The sequence below is a fragment of the Eretmochelys imbricata genome, chromosome 3 (genome assembly GCF_965152235.1).
Source record: "Eretmochelys imbricata isolate rEreImb1 chromosome 3, rEreImb1.hap1, whole genome shotgun sequence".
NCBI classification, from domain to species: Eukaryota; Metazoa; Chordata; order Testudines; family Cheloniidae; genus Eretmochelys; species Eretmochelys imbricata.
The window spans coordinates 69,196,445-69,212,846 of NC_135574.1; the positions used below are offsets into that span (position 1 = coordinate 69,196,445).

The window sequence follows — 16,402 nt, forward strand, 5'->3', positions numbered from 1 at the left end:
TTGCTGAAGGGCATTTTAAATAAAGATGTCATCAGGTGAATACTTGTGTAGTTCAAATAGAGTAAAATTTAGATGAGTTGACTGTTGTCTCTGTTTGGATTATAGTAATTGTGCTTGACAGCGGTTACAGCATCACTTAATATAGCTCACAAAGGAAGCACCTGCACTTAATATGAACAATTAGTTTCTAGCTAGAAGAAGAAATACACAGTCATCATAACTACATCAGACAAAATATTACTGAAACAATCCGAATACAGACTTAATTTTTAAAAAGTAGGACTCCATTGTAGTTTTACCCATTCAATTAAATTACATCTTTGCCAGTTTGGGAACATGGGTAACCATACTAGGTTTAACTCCACCTCTTGATTACCTTTAGATACATGTAGGAAGCTAGGTTTTAACTACCAACTCTCCATGCTACCTGCTGGCTTGTAATAGCCTCCAATTGAAGAACAGGGTGAACCATGGCTGCAAGCACAGCTTCACTAATTTCCACAGGCAATATTGCCAACCTCAGAAGTCAGGGCCCCCAATATCATGATTTTTTTAAAATTACATTTTTAGAGGTGTGGGGGGATTATTTGCCTTCTGATTCCAAGCCTTTATCGTGCACCACTGCAACCTTGAGGGCTAGAAACTTTGTTTTATAAATGAAGGGTGAGATTCTCATATAATCACTTGACAGATCTGGGACTTTAAGTAAAAACATCAAATACCATGAGACTTGTAGTAAAGCCACAAATGTTGGCAATACTGCATTGGACCTGCACACACAGTCACATGATCTAACTAGACTATTTCCCATGCTGAAAAACTAAAAGTGCTCAGCTGTAGCACACAGAAACTAAAATGTACCTGTTTTTGCATTGCTACAGCAAACAAATATTTCCTTCTTTAAGACTATATGCAGTCACCAGAGAAAGAAACAAGATTTTACAGCTCTTCTTTACAGCTAACTGATGTGAAATTTAATCATTGTTCATTTTCTCCTGCAGGTCAAGTAATTATGTGAGAATGGCTAATAAAAACACCCCTTCCGTTTCCCGGCCTCTCAGCTCCCAGCAGCTGGGGACAAGGGCTGATGGAGCTCAACACAGAGCCCAAGTTTTCATACAACAGGGATTTGGTCTGTTCAAGACGAATTGCAATATAACATCTTGTTAACTAGAGCCTATGTAAATAACTGCATTTTTATATATTTTGATCTTTTAAATACACATGCAAATAATTTCTTCAGAGGGAGTTTTTTGAGATCTCAAAAGTTTGTGGAAAAGTATAATAGTTTCTTTTAAAAAGCAGTTTCCTCCACTGACACCAAGGACCAGAACATTTAAAACACATTGCTTTATTGATTTACAATGTCTAGCCTTTCAACTCAGGCATTTGGCTGAAAGAATTTAAATAACCAAAATAAACTTTTTTAAAACTAATATATTAATTTATATAGTTTTTATAACATGTTTCTATTATAAAACTGAACAACTCTTTCTTATTTGGAACACATATTGATAGATTATTATATTGTGCTCATTACATACTGGGTCAGATCAATGGTCCATCTAGCCCAGCATCCTGTCTTCCAACCATGGCCAATGCCAGATGCTTCAAAGGGAATGAACAGAACAGGGCAGTTTCAATTAATCCATCCCCTGCCATCCAGTCTCAGAATCTGGCAGTCAGAGGCTTAGGGACACCTAGAGCCTGGGGCTGCATCCCTAACCATCTTGGCTAATAGCCATTCATGAACCTACCCTCCATGAACTTATCTAATTCTTTTTTGAACCCAGTTAATAGTTTTGGCCTTCACAACATCCCCTAGCAACAAGAGCCACAGGTTGACTATGCATTGTGTAAAGAATTACTTCCTTATGTTTGTTTTAATCCTGCTTCTTATTAATTTCATTGGATGACTCCTGGTTCTTGTGTTATGTGAAGGGGTAAGTAATACTTCCTTATTCACTTCCTTCACACCATTCATGATTTTATAGACCTCAATCATATCTCCCCTTAGTCCTCTTTTCAAAGCTGAATAGTCCCAGCCTTTTTAATCTCGCCTCATATGGAAGCTGTTTCATTCCCATAATCATTTTTGTTGCCCTTCTCTGTACCTTTTCCATTTCTAATATATCTTTTTTGAGATGGGGTGACCAGAACTGCATGCAGTATTCAAGGTGTGGTCATACAATGGATTTATATAGTAACATTATGATATTTTCTGTTTTATTATCTTTCTGTTTCCTAATATACTGTTAGCTTTTTTAACTGCCGCTGCACACTGAGCACATATTTTCAGAGAACTGTCCATGGTGGCTCCTAGATCTCTTTCTTGAGTGGTAACAGGTAATTTAGATCCCATCATTTGATATGTATAGATGGGATTGTTTTCCAATGTGCATTACTTTACATTTATCAATATTGAATTTCATTTGCCATTTTGTTGCCCTCTCACCCAGTTTTGTGAGATCCTTTTGATCCTCTTCACACTCTACTTTGGACTTAACTATCTTGAGTATGTTGTATCGTCTGCAAACTTTGTTACCTCACTGTTTACCTCTGTTTCCAGATAATTTATGAATGTGTTGAACAGCACTTGTCCCAGCACAGATCCCTGAGGGACCTCACTATTTACCTCTCTGCATTATGAAAACTGACCATTTATTTCTTCCCTTTGTTTTCTTGTCTTTTAACCAGCTACTGATCCACAAAAGTACCTTCCCTATCCCATGACAGCTTAGTTTGTTTAATAGCTTTTGGTGAGGGACCTTGCCAAAGGCTTTCTGAAAGTCTAAATACACTATATCCACTGGATCACTCTTGTCCACATGGTTGCTGACCTCCTCAAAGAATTCTAATAGATTGGTAAGGCAAGATTTCCCTTTATAAAAGCTGTGTTGACTCTTCCCCAACAAATCGTGTTCATCTTTATGTCTGATAACTCTGTTCTTTACTACAGTTTCAACCAGTTTTCCAGGTACTGAAGTTAAGCTTACTGGCTTGTAATTGCCAGGATCACCTATGGAGCCTTTTTAAAAAACTGGCATAACATTAATTATCCTCTAGTCATTTGGTACAGTGGCTGCTTTAAGTGATAGGTTACATACCATAGTTTCATATTTGAGTTCCTTCAGAACTCTTGGGTGAATACCATCTGGTCTGGTGACTTATTACTGTTTATCAATTTGTTCCAAACCTTCTCTATTGAGAACTCAATGTGGGGCAGTTCCTCATATTTGTCACCTAAAAAGAATGGCTCAGATGTGGGAATCTACTTCACATTCTCTGCAGTGAAGACCGATGTAAAGAATTCATTTAACTTCTCCGCAATAGCCTTATCTTCCTTGAGTGCTCCTTTAGCACTTCAAATGTCCAGTGGCCCCACTGATGGGTTGGCAGGTTTCCTGCTTCTGATGTACTTAAACATTTTTCGATGTTAGTTTTTGAGCGTTTTGTTACTTGGTCTTCAAATTCTTTTTGGCCTTCCTAATTATACTTTTACACTTGACTTACCAGCGTTTATGCACCTTTCTATTTTCTTCAGTAGGATTTGGCTTCTAATTTTTAAAGGATGCTTTTTTGCCTTTAACCGCTTCTTTTACTCTGTTGTTTAGCCACAGTGACATTTTTTGATCCTCTTTCTGTTTTTTTTTTTAATTTGGGGTATATTTAATTTGAGCCTTTATTATGGTGTTTTTAAAAGTTTTGATGCAGCTTGCAGCCATTTCACTCTTGTGACTGTTACAACTGACAAACTAGTAGTCTTAGCTTTTGAAGTCCTATGAAGTCAGACCTCGTACATCTGCTTCAATAATAACTGTACATACAGATGCACAGCACCTTCTTTCCAGGTGAAAGATTACTGTGTTTCCACTGAGTTTAATTCTAAAACTACAGTGTAATGAAACCGAGAGCTTTGCCAAATCATTTTGTAATTAGTGGTACCGCACAAATGAAACAAAGAACTAAGGAACCAGCTTTGTTTGATTTGATTGGCTGAAGCAGAACTTTCAGTAGTTTAGCATAGTCTTCATTGTCTGAAGTCTAAATTAAGAAAAAATTGTTTTTTGTTTCCAAGAGGGAGGAATAATATCAAATTACGGTATTGCTTTCCCTTTTCACCATAGTTTTAAATCAGTTTGAATTATAAAAAGGGTTGAAGCTAGGCATAAGAACATTTAGGTTAAATATCAGAAAAAAAGTTTCCTGCTAGTGAGGTCTATGAAACTGTAAAACAATTTCTCAAATATTAGCAGTGGAAGACATTTTATTTTCAATTTAGAACTAGATTGGACACAGCAAGAGAGAATATAGTGTAAGGAATATTGATCAGAACAGACAAGATAACCTGATAGGTCTTTTCCATCCCTAATTTCTAAGTCAGATTCATATCTTCCATGGAGCAACAGCACGGAAGGAGAAAAAAAAAATCTACCAATCTCCATCCAAATGGCTTGTGTTAAGCTGTGGTGTACCATGCTGTGGGGTTCCTTTTAAAAAATGTTCTTATTTCTTTTGATAGCATGGAAACTTGCACCACAGATACCTAGTTGGAATGGACATACAACACACATTGAGGGGACAAGGTTGTAGCCAGAGAATTAACTGAATAGTGGTTCAAAAGTACAGAAGGAGCTGATGAAGGCCTGTGTTAGGACCTGCATACTGCTGACTGGGTGGCTGCATTTGGGTGCTCTTGCTTTCAGGTCCCTCACTGTTCTAGTTTTCGCATCTTCCGGATATGGAAATAATAGCAAATGTTTCTGGTATGTATCCAGAGCAACGCAGATAGCAGAAATAAGAGTTTCATAGCCAGAACTGATTTTGGTTAATAATATTGTTGGATCTAATAACTGCTTTGCAAGGAGAAAATGCTAGGTGTACTTGTTGGTCTCCTGTTCCTTCCCCACTTCCATCCTATTTTTCAGGTTTTACTGCAGTTGTTCACAATTTAGTGCTCCAGGGCCTAGATTAAGCTACTGAAGATGCTGTAGTCACCTTCTCTTATGTGAAGACGTCTCAGTTTTCCTTAGCTTTAAACTTATACTCATAGGCTTTCCTCAGTGAGGGGAACATATGGCGTTACTATTCTAGAGTATAGAATCATTGGACTGGAAGGGATCTTGAGAGGTCATCTAGTATAGTCCCCTGAACTCATGGCAGGACTAAGTATTATCTAGACCATGCCCGACAGTTGTCTGTCCAACCTGCTCTTAAAAATCTCCAATGATGGAGATTCCACAACCTCCCTAGGCAATTTTTTCCAGTGCTTAAACACTCTGACAGGAAATTTTTCCTAATGTCCAACCTAAACCTTTCTTGCTGCAATTTAAGGCCATTGCATCTTGTCCCATCCTAAGAAGTTAACAAGAACAGTTTTTCTCCCTTCTCCTTGTGAAAACCTTTTATGTACTTGAAAACTGTTATGTCCCCTCTCAGTCTTCTCTTTTCCAGACTAAACAAACACAATTTTTTCAATCTTCCTCACAGGTCATGTTTTCTAGACCTTTAATCATTTTTGTTGCTCTTCTCTGGACTTTCTCCAATTTGTCCACATCTTTCCTGAAATGTGGCACCCAGAACTAGACACAATACTCCAGTGGAGGCCTAACCAGCGTGAAGTAGAGCGAAAGAATTACTTCTCATGTCTTGCTTACAACACTCCTGCTAATACATCCCAGAACAATGTTCACTTTTTTTGCAACAGCGTTACACTGTTGACTCATGTTTAGCCTGTGGTCCATTATGACCTCCCAGATCCCTTTCCGTAGTATTCCATCCTAGGCAGTCATTTCACATTTTGCTCTAGCTAGCAAAAGAGAAGTTTTTTAAAATCTCCTATAAAATGTAACACAATTGTAATGATTACTATTAAAAGATCTTGAAAAGAAAAGAATCCAGGAATTGTCTCTGAAGCAAACAATCAATACCGTACATGGTGACCTGTATAGGATTATTTAACTTTACTAATTCCTCAATTTATTGAAATAGTCGATTTACTTTGAGAGTGCTTAAAAATGGATTTGAGGTTTATAAGGCAAGTCATTTCTGAGATACTACACAACTAAAAAATTGTTAGTAAGCTTGCAAATGTGCAGACTTCCCCCCTCCCCAAGTTTCTATAATGCCTTATGCAGTGTTGTAACCATGTTGGTCCCAAGCTATTAGAGAGACAAGGTGGGTGAGGTAAAATCTTTTAGTGGACCAATTTCTGTTGGTGAAAGAGACAAGCTTTTGAGCTGAGGCAGAGCTCTTCTTCAGGTCTGGCAACACAAATACATTTCCCAAACCTGCAGAAGAGCTTGTGTAAGCTTGAGTCTCTCATCAACAGAAGTTGGTCAAATAAAAGATATTATCTCACCCACCTTGTCCCATAATACCTTGTCAGATTAGGCTCAAACTTTTCACAAAGTATTTTCCCCTCATAAGAATGAAGCTTCAGGCCCCATGATACAAGTCACAATTTTAATATTTTCTAGAAACTATTTTGTGCCATCACAAAAAAAAGTCAACTCTTGAGCCAACTCTGACTGAAGCTATTCCGGGAGATTTCTTTTTCTACACGATGTAATGTCATTCATTGTACTGTATTTATTAAAATCTCCCGGATTGCTTTCAATAGTCACCAGGAGATCGATGCCGATTCCAGACGACTCCCGGCCAATCCGGGAGGGTTGGCAACCCTTCTCTTGAGTGACTATGTTTTCAATTACATATCACTGAAGCACCTTCTTGCTGAACACACATCTTCAATAATGCACTTTGTACCTGTAATCACAGCATTATAGAAAGGTATTCTGATATTCTAATCTTTAAAAATCTTCCCAGTCCCAGAAAGACAGGACACATTTTAACTTCTTAAAAGAAATCACACTGCTATCAGTTGCATTTATGTACTCTGGGCTTCTGCTTACTGCATTAGTTATATAGCCCTACTCCACAAAATCAAGTTGATGGAAATGTGTATGTTAATACTGACCAACTCCTGCAGCTGGAAGTAAAAAAATATATAAAGGACATTCAAGCTTTTTATTTTAAAGAGGCACTGTCTGTTCAAATACAGCCCTAAATTAGGTTATGTAAAAGCTTGTTTTTACAAAATGTAAAATGACTATGAAATTTAAAGAAACAGAAAGGAAACTCTGTGTTCTTTTAAAAAAAAAAAATCTCCCTTACGCTTCACTGCTCAAACACTTCAGACTCCTGGTAGTACATGAGTACCTAACAAGGCTTTTTTTTAGTAACTGACTAATCAAAAGTGAAAGATGAATCATCATCCAAGCTGAGGAATGCAAAAAGTGAACAACAAAAGTAGTTTTATTTTAACATTCTTTCAGTTCTTTCATCTTTAATAATCCAACATATTATTTGTAACATAGGTAAGATTATTTGATTTTTACCCTGATTTTATCCATTTGGAAGTTTTGTATGATAGCTGCAAGAGTCATCCTGGTTACAGTATAATACACAACATAATGTAAAATGTAAGGCCTAACTAAGTTGACACAAATATGTTACTGTGATTGCATGTTTAGTGGAAAAATGTGGATGCTTACATAAAGAAACCAGACATCTTAATTAACCTCTCCTGGTTCCCACAGCAGCATCTCTGTGGTAGGAAAAAAACAGTAGCATTCTTTGAAGTGTCTGGTCCAATACATGGGCAGCACTGAAGATGTTTCTTGCCCCACATAATCAGATACATCTAAGAGAAGTGAAGTGGTGAAGACCGATACTCATGACACACCACTGCAACAAAAGAGGGAGACAAATATGCACACACTGTGGCCCAAATCCACTTCTGGGGAAGTGCTATGGAGGGGAGAATACAGGGGAGCACTCACTGACATGACTATTAACTCCCAAAGAAGATACTACTGGTTAGGCTGGGGGCAGCTGTCTCCAACACCACCACAAAAAAAAAAAAAAAAAAAAACAGCTAGTGTCAGAAGGGTAAAACTGGGAGGAGCTCACTCTCCCTGGTATTTTTGGAGCACTCTTCCCTCTTGAACCAGTGCCAATAACGTAGTCCCAGGTAAAGAGTTTACCCACTTCTCATTTGGGGAATATGAAGTTTAGTATAGGAGCTTCCCATTTCTTTTCTTTTTTTTTTTTTTTACCAATATACCACAGTGTACCACTGCTGCCCCTATTCCTCACACTGGCATAATGTGTCTCCCCTCCACCACTTTTGGGTACCTGAAGTGCTCTCCATCTCTCCCAAGCACTCAGATAGCTCTCAGAACCATACATTTGGCATATTTTTCACAATATTTATCAGATACACTAGAAAAGATCTATTTGTTGATTAAATTCATATTTTAAAAAACTCCATTTCTGTCCAATAAACTCAGACCAAAGGAACCATTTAAGGCTAAAGGATAAGCAGAAAAATCATGTACATTAGGCAGTAATGAAGGGTTAAAAGCCAATAGTTTTCTCCTTAGACTAATATTCACTTAGACATATTGCATTCTTATCTTCCATCTTATATCAGCTGGCACTCTACTACCTTGATGTTGGGCACAGTAACAGAAGCTAAAGAATTGCATAAGACATTTCAAGATGGTCTTATAAAAGAGTACAGTGTATGTATTCAGCAAGTCTCTCAATGACTATGTTTGCTGTTGGTAAAAACTCTCCATTTCTGTCATAAGCCAGAAAATACTGGTGGTTCTAATGCACAATTAAAGGTGCAGCATTACAATTTGTTTTAACTGAACGTGTGCTTTTTAACAAAGGAAACTTTCAAAAGTGCTCCGTTATCTTTTCTGGCTACCAGGTTATGCAATGAACTCTTGCAGCTGTTCTAGAGCCATGTGCACATAAGCCCTATATAGGAGGCATGGGTACAGGAGCTGCTCTTCCCTGTGTGCTCTTTCATTTGGAAGAGCTATTCTTTAAGCTACAACTATAAAATTAATACAGAATTGAGAAGGCAAGTTTTACTTCCCCATGCCCTCCTTTCTGGGGTGGGCAGTGCCATAATTGCTGCAAGGACAGATATGCCACTGTGATCAGTGTTAAAACAGAAAGTAGTTACATCTATGTAGATTAGAGTAAAAGAGACCAATTCCTCAGTCCTTACTTAAGAACTCTCTCTGAAATCAAAGGTTTCAGAGTAACAGCCATGTTAGTCTGTATTCGCAAAAAGAAAAGGAGTACTTGTGGCACCTTAGAGACTAACCAATTTATTTGAGCATAAGCTTTCGTGAGCTACAGCTCACTTCATCGGATGCATACTGTGGAAACTGCAGAAGACATTATATACACAGAAACCATGAAACAATTTGACCCAAGTAAAGCAAGCAGAACTGGGCCCCAACATGAGCAACTTTTATTAGGATTTTTCTCTAATGCTTTAATATACCTGAAACTTTATATTATAGTGGTACGGCAGAAATGAAATACAGACTTTTTCTTCCTCCAATTGTAGAGGCTCAGACTCTCAAACTAAGCATATAAATAAAATCCTTTAGTTACATACCCTATTCCTGAAATGTTATAAAAACACCAATGCAACATAAAGCAGTATTACAAAATAATATCTTTATAGAAAGTTATTTTAGAGCATATGTTGAGGTAAATTATAATAAAAAGCCCAACTGAGAGGGCATTACCAGTGTTATGGAGAAGTTTGGGTAGAGTTTAGCCAAAGGCCTGTTTTACAAAAGCTAATTTTTACCTACCAGTTGGTAAAGCTCTTATTGCTATCATACTTCAAAATAAGAATTCTTCAACTTACAAATTGAAAAAAATATATGAAGTTAGATTTGTATGAATGTTATGTATTCTGTCATAAATTTTAAAAAAGTAATTGTATCAAGTTTTCTTGATTGTTTAGTAAACAATTTGATTGTAGCACGTATATAAACTACACTATACGTTTTACCTGACACCATGCATGAAAATCAGCATAAAAAACTAAGTTTATCAAAGTTTAACTCCATGAGGAGAACATGAAAAAAGTGCAAATTATGTACCCAACATTTCTGTCACAGCTGATTTTTCTTAATATGGCCTGGAAAAAAAGTTTACAGCATATATTCAGAGAATCCTTACAAGAACATATATTCACCTCAATGTTTATATACAATATTTTGCTCAAAGTATTCACTGTATATGAAAAAACTGACTGGATAAAAATGTTTAAACAGTGTTTTTTTGAGGCGTTGGGAGGAAAATCCATGTAATACATCAGTCCCATTTCTCTTCCCCTTCAGTCAGTGCAACAAGAGCCTTGCTGTCAACAATGCCATTAGAACTTCAGCTACAGTGGTGCTCTAGGTGTGCCATTAGGGGTGGTTCTCTTATTTTTTTGCATCTGGCTCTGATGTTTTCTAGATCTCACTACTTTCATTCTCACTTCAAATACTTCATGTATGGCCTTGCGAAAACAATGGAAGTTATAGTCTATTAGTCCTAGAAAAAGAGAGAGACAAAAAGGAAAAAAAAGATTTTTTAATTTTAAAATCTTTACACAATATTAAAATACAATATCAAATTAACTTATTTCCATATTTTATTTACTAATGACTCACTTAACTGGCCTTGGGCTATAGTCAGTCAATCTTATGGACAACAATTTTTCATTTACTGCAAAAGCACATTTAATATTAAAACAGAATTATTTACAGTGTAGTAGCTAATGATTCTATATTAGATTCCCATATTATTTAATATATTTATTAATAATCTGAAAAGCAAAAGCGGTGGAGAGAGAAGGTGGTAGCAAAATTTGCACGTGACAGAATTATTTAATTTGGCCCTGGTCTACACCTAAAAATTAGATCGACCTAGCCACATCACTCAGGGCTGCAAAAAGTTTTGTGCCGTGTGTAATGTACTTAAGTTGATCTAACCCCCCCCTCTATAAATGCAGCTAGGTCAACGGAAGACCTAGCGATCACCTCTCAGAGAGTGAATCACCTACACTGATGGAAAAACCCCTTCCACTGTAGCCAGGACATAGCCTTAGTCAGGACCAAGTAGGACTAAAAGGAACTTCAGAGAGACCTAAACAAGGTAGGTGAACAGGCAACACGATGGCAAATGACATTCCATGTCTATAAATGCTAAGTAATATATATTGGAGGGAAAACATTTAAAACTTCTCATATAGCAAACAGGGTTCTAAATTAACTGGATCAGCTCACAGGTGGGGCCTGGGCATCACTGCAGAGAAGACTTCTGATCAGTGTGCAAATATGTTAAAAAAAAACGAACAAGATGTTAGGTTGCATAAGGAATGGGATGGTTAATCTTATAATGCTTTTTATATTAATCAATGTTGCAGTATCAGCTGGAATACTGTGTGCAGTACTGGTCATCCAATCTCAAAAAGGTTATTGCTGAACCAGTGGAGGTTCAGAGAAGAGTGAAAAAAAAATAATAAAGAGCCTGGAAAGACTCTCATATGAAGAGAGATTGAAAAGAATGGGATTGTTAGAAACGAGATGAATAAAAGGGGACATGATAAAAGTATATAAAATAATGAATGATCTAGCACAAGGCTGGGCAAACTTTTTGGCCCGAGGGGCACATCTGGGTGGGGAAATTGTATGCAGGGCAATGAATGTAGGGCTTGGGCAGGGGGTTGGGGTGTGGGAGGGAGTGCGGAGTGTAGCAGGGGGCTCAGGGCAGGGGGTTGGGGTGCAGGAGGGGTGCAGAGTGTGGCAGGGGTCTCAAGGCAGGGAGTGCAGGAGGGGGTGCGGGTTCGGCCAATTGGAGCTGTGGGAGGCGGTGCCTGCAGGCGAGGGCAGAGCACAGAGCCGCAGGTGCCGCCGCTTCTGAGAGCAGCACTGGGCCTGGGTAGGCAGGGACCTGCCTTAGCCCCATGGCGTCATGGGGGTGGCAATCCTGCAGGCCGGATCCAAAGCCCTGATGGGTTGGATCTGGCCATGGGCTGTAGTTTGCCCTCCCCTGATCTAGCACCAAGCCTATTAAGCATTGTTTGTTCACTACATGCTTTGTTTTCTAAAGTGTAGCCTTTTCAATAAGCACCCCAAAATTACACTCTTTGTACACTATAATGCAGTATAGTTAAAGAAAAATTCACCATAATAAAAGGATATACTGGAGAAGGTCTTAACACAGTAGCGCAAGTACAGCAAAATTTGGGTTAAGCCTGGCAGACTTGCTTTGGAGTTCTTTACAATGTCATGACTATTAGTAAAAAGAAAAGGAGTACTTGTGGCACCTTAGAGACTAACCAATTTATTTGAGCATGAGCTTTCGTGAGCTACAGCTCACTTCATCGGATGCATACCGTGGAAACAGCAGCAGATATTATATACACACAGAGATCATGAAACAATACCTCCTCCCACCCCACTGTCCTGCTGGTAATAGCTTATCTAAAGTGATCATCAAGTTGGGCCATTTCCAGCACAAATCCAGATTTTCTCACCCTCCATCCCCCTACACACAAACTCACTCTCCTGCTGGTAATAGCCCATCCAAAGTGACAACTCTCTTCACAATGTGCATGATAATCAAGGTGGGCCATTTCCTGCACAAATCCAGGTTCTCTCACCCCCTCACCCCCCTCCAAAAACCACACACACAAACTCACTCTCCTGCTGGTAATAGCTCATCCAAAGTGACCACTCTCCCTACAATGTGCATGGTAATCAAGGTGGGCCATGTCCAGCACAAATCCAGGCTCTCTCACCCCCCCACCGCTTTTTTCCCCCCCCTCCCCCCCGGGACACACACACACACACACACACAAACTCACTCTCCTGCTGGCAATAGCTCATCCAAACTGACCACTCTCCAAGTTTAAATCCAAGTTTAACCAGAACGTCCGGGGGGGGGGAGGGTGTAGGAAAAATCAAGGGGAAATAGGCTACCTTGCATAATGACTCAGCCACTCCCAGTCTCTTTTAGATAAGCTATTACCAGCAGGACAGTGGGGTGGGAGGAGGTATTGTTTCATGATCTCTGTGTGTATATAATATCTGCTGCAGTTTCCACGGTATGCATCCGATGAAGTGAGCTGTAGCTCACGCTCAAATAAATTGGTTAGTCTCTAAGGTGCCACAAGTACTCCTTTTCTTTTTGCGAATACAGACTAACACGGCTGTTATTCTGATGACTATTAGTGTTAGTACAACTTGTAATATTAAAAATATAAGAGCTAATTCCAGCTTCAGGGCTAAGGAAATATCCCAGTTTGACAACACCAAAGATACTAGAGCTATATATTCACACCAACACCAATCAATCATTCAATGTTGATAAGATACCCACTATGACTGGAATTCCATAAAATGAGACAAGTCCTCTAATCAATTCACTGAACAGGGATAGCACCAGTATTGCTGACTACTACATACTGACCTGCTTACGTACAGTAATCTTGAGAGGGAGGAGGTGCATTCTAGGGCTACGACAATAGTTCATTCTTCACAGCTCAGTCTATGAGACTGTCAAGTATGGTTATTAGAACCAATAGTAAGGGTGGATTGTGAGACACACAGATACCTCTCCACTAGGAATCTGACTAAGACCAAAAGCTCAATACACACAGGACAATGAACAGCTGGACAGTGAACTAGATTTGTTAACACTCACCTTGGCAAGAGTCGGAATGGTCACTCACAAGCTTAGTACCTGATACACAAAACCTGAAAACTGCATGGTTTCCAAACATGCAGTTAAAAAAAAAATCTTGAAGAGGCAATAACAAAACAAGTCTTTTCTTATTGAAAAGTAAGGACTCAAATGATTTTCCCTTGGGTTGTGTGGATAAGATATTACAATTGCATATTCTAATACCAATAAGTGCAATGCAAAGTTAGCAAGGATGTGCTGAAACAATCATTATTTTTGTATTAGTATAAATGGAAGTCTTATTGCATTGACATTTGATTGTATGGCTTTCTTTCACACAGGAAAGTTGTTAATGTATTTATCATTTCATCTTATCTGAGTGGCAACACAAACACCTCATACTTTTAAGCACAATGATATGTAAGCCATATCAAAATATGCTTTTATTTTATATTTGTGATACCACTAGAATGTAAAAAATCTATTACTACCAAAAAATAAAAAATACCTTTTCTCTCAAAGCTTTCTTCTCTTACAAAGCAAACAAGAGCAAGGAATTTTGTCACCTCCTTTAGATAAAGGACAGTTGTATTGTTCAGTTTTATGATTGCTGTTGACTCTTTGTCATAAGGTGTTCCTGCGCCATCTTCTTTGAGCCTAAATGGCAAAATTAAAAAAAAAAAAACATGTAGTAAGTCACTGGACAAATTTAAATTACTTATCTGTATAGATAGAAACTTCCACCTAAATACCTCAAAATGTGCTTATAAAAAATTCAGCTTCATAACTTCACTGTGAGATACGTATTATCCTTATTTTACACACTATGAAAATGGAGACAGAGAGGAAGATTAAAGGACTTGTTTAAAGTCACATAGGAAGTCTATGAGAGCTGGGAACAGAACCCAGATATCCTGACTGTCACATACCTGAAGTAAACCACACTTCTTTCCTGTCTGTTATAGTCCAATCTACCACAAACTTGTTTGCATTTTTATTAATATACAACACTCTGACCTTAGTCCAAACAAAGACTGTGAAACAATTACTCTATTCTGGCCTGATAATTCTGAGTTCAGTAACTTGATTTGGGCAGTGGCAGATGACTGACAGTTCAGGTCAATGCATTAAATTCCCCACAATGCACCTACTTATGCAACAGTATACCAAGCGGAGAGACTTCTTCCTGACTCAAGTTGATAATCAGCAAATACCTGTGATAAACCTTGTAATTTGATCCCAGTAGTGTAAATGCACATAGCAATTTTATTACTCTAAATGGGCGCCTCAGTTTCATAGAATCATAGAATCATAGAATATCAGGGTTGGAAGGGACCCCTGAAGGTCATCTAGTCCAACCCCCTGCTCGAAGCAGGACCAATTCCCAGTTTCATGAACTATTCGCATCAATATCTTGGGGCAGCAAGTTCAAGATTCCACATTCTGTGGATATGCATTTCCTTTTATTGCTTTTACATTTGTCTTCAATTCATTATATGGCCTCTTGATCTTGTATTTGGGGAAAGGTCAAATGTGCATCAGAGCAGCATCTCTGCAGTTTAATGTCTCAATCACTTACTCTTCTCACTCTCGCACACCTCTGCAAGCTAAAATAATCCTAATCAGTTAAAAAAATCTTTATACCAAGTCTTACCTTATGTCTCTAAGCTATACTATATCTCAATAAGATGACAAACAGAGATTTTTAACTGGTCACAAATGCTAAACAGTTATTTAAAGAGCGCATGGGACAGTCACAGTTTTTGCACACCTATACTGTTTAAGGTGCCATGTCCACTAATGGTGCACAACAAGTAACAAATTAGATCTGTTTATTTTTGATGTACACAGCAGCAGCTTTTTCCTTAAAATATAATGTTACAGAAGCTGATCCCGAAGTATTGTATGTATCTGCAAGGCACAAGCTTTTGTAAGATTAGTGAAGCATCTAAACATGTGCAATCTGTAATAAAATATAAACTATAAGAACATTCTACAATTTTTCTCCCTTTTTAAAAATCTAAGTGTACTGTACCTCAGCCAAAACTATGCTTTATACGTTTAACAGGACTGTAGAACTTGGAGAGCCAGGCAAATGATTCAACTGGTACCTTTAAGATAGGATTCTTTTTTAGAAAGAGCTTTGCCCACTTGTTATCGTTAAAGACCCTATTGCAGTGTTTGCAGGTACCAAAGGCCACCACACACTTTTTATTGAGTATTTTATGGATTAGCCGTTAGAGGGCCGTGTTCCGGGATGCTCTATTTCTACCTCACTATGATCCTGACTTCAGTGGGAACAGTGGATGTTCCACATATCTCAGGATCAAGCTATAACAGATACCTTAGAAGATTTACAGTTACAGCAGTGAAGTGTATGATTGCTAATGGAAGGGGATGGGAAAATGAAAGTCAAGATAGCTGGGAACAAGAGTACGAGGAGGAAGGAGGCAAGGAGTAGCATATGCTCAAGTACCATTTGGTGGCAAACTAAACAAGAATAGTAATGGAAGCTGCACTTTAAAACAAAATGGCAAACATTTGTGTGTGAAATTCAACAGTGAGATTCACAAAAGAATGTCATTTTAAAAGAATGGTCCCCTCCCCTCCCCATTTCTATGTTAATAGCTATTATTAGGGCTCTAACAAATTCATGACCGTGAAAAACACATCCCAGACCATGAAATCTTGCCTCCCCTGTGAAATCTGACAGGGAAGGGCAGAGTTGGGGGTCCCCCAGCCAGGGCTCCTACCATGCGCCAGTCTCCAGCTGCTAGTCCTGGCGGGTCTGGGGAGGGACAGGACTTCCTCTTTTTCTGCAGAGGCCACTCCCAGGGCCAGGTCA

The 16,402-nt window shown here is 38.4% G+C and overlaps 1 protein-coding gene across 1 annotated transcript in view; it reads right to left on the minus strand.

The window, feature by feature from the left end:
- Positions 1-9,211: 9,211 nt before the first annotated feature.
- The window catches only part of RRAGD (Ras related GTP binding D), a 31,773-nt gene continuing 24,582 nt past the window's right edge, over positions 9,212-16,402 (minus strand). Inside the window, exons 6-7 of the mRNA XM_077811673.1 lie at positions 14,066-14,214; positions 9,212-10,422 (exon numbers count right to left, since the gene is read on the minus strand). Of these exons, the coding sequence (XP_077667799.1) occupies positions 10,271-10,422; positions 14,066-14,214 (301 nt within the window). The 3' untranslated portion in view covers positions 9,212-10,270. The remainder of the gene's footprint in view (positions 10,423-14,065; positions 14,215-16,402) is intronic.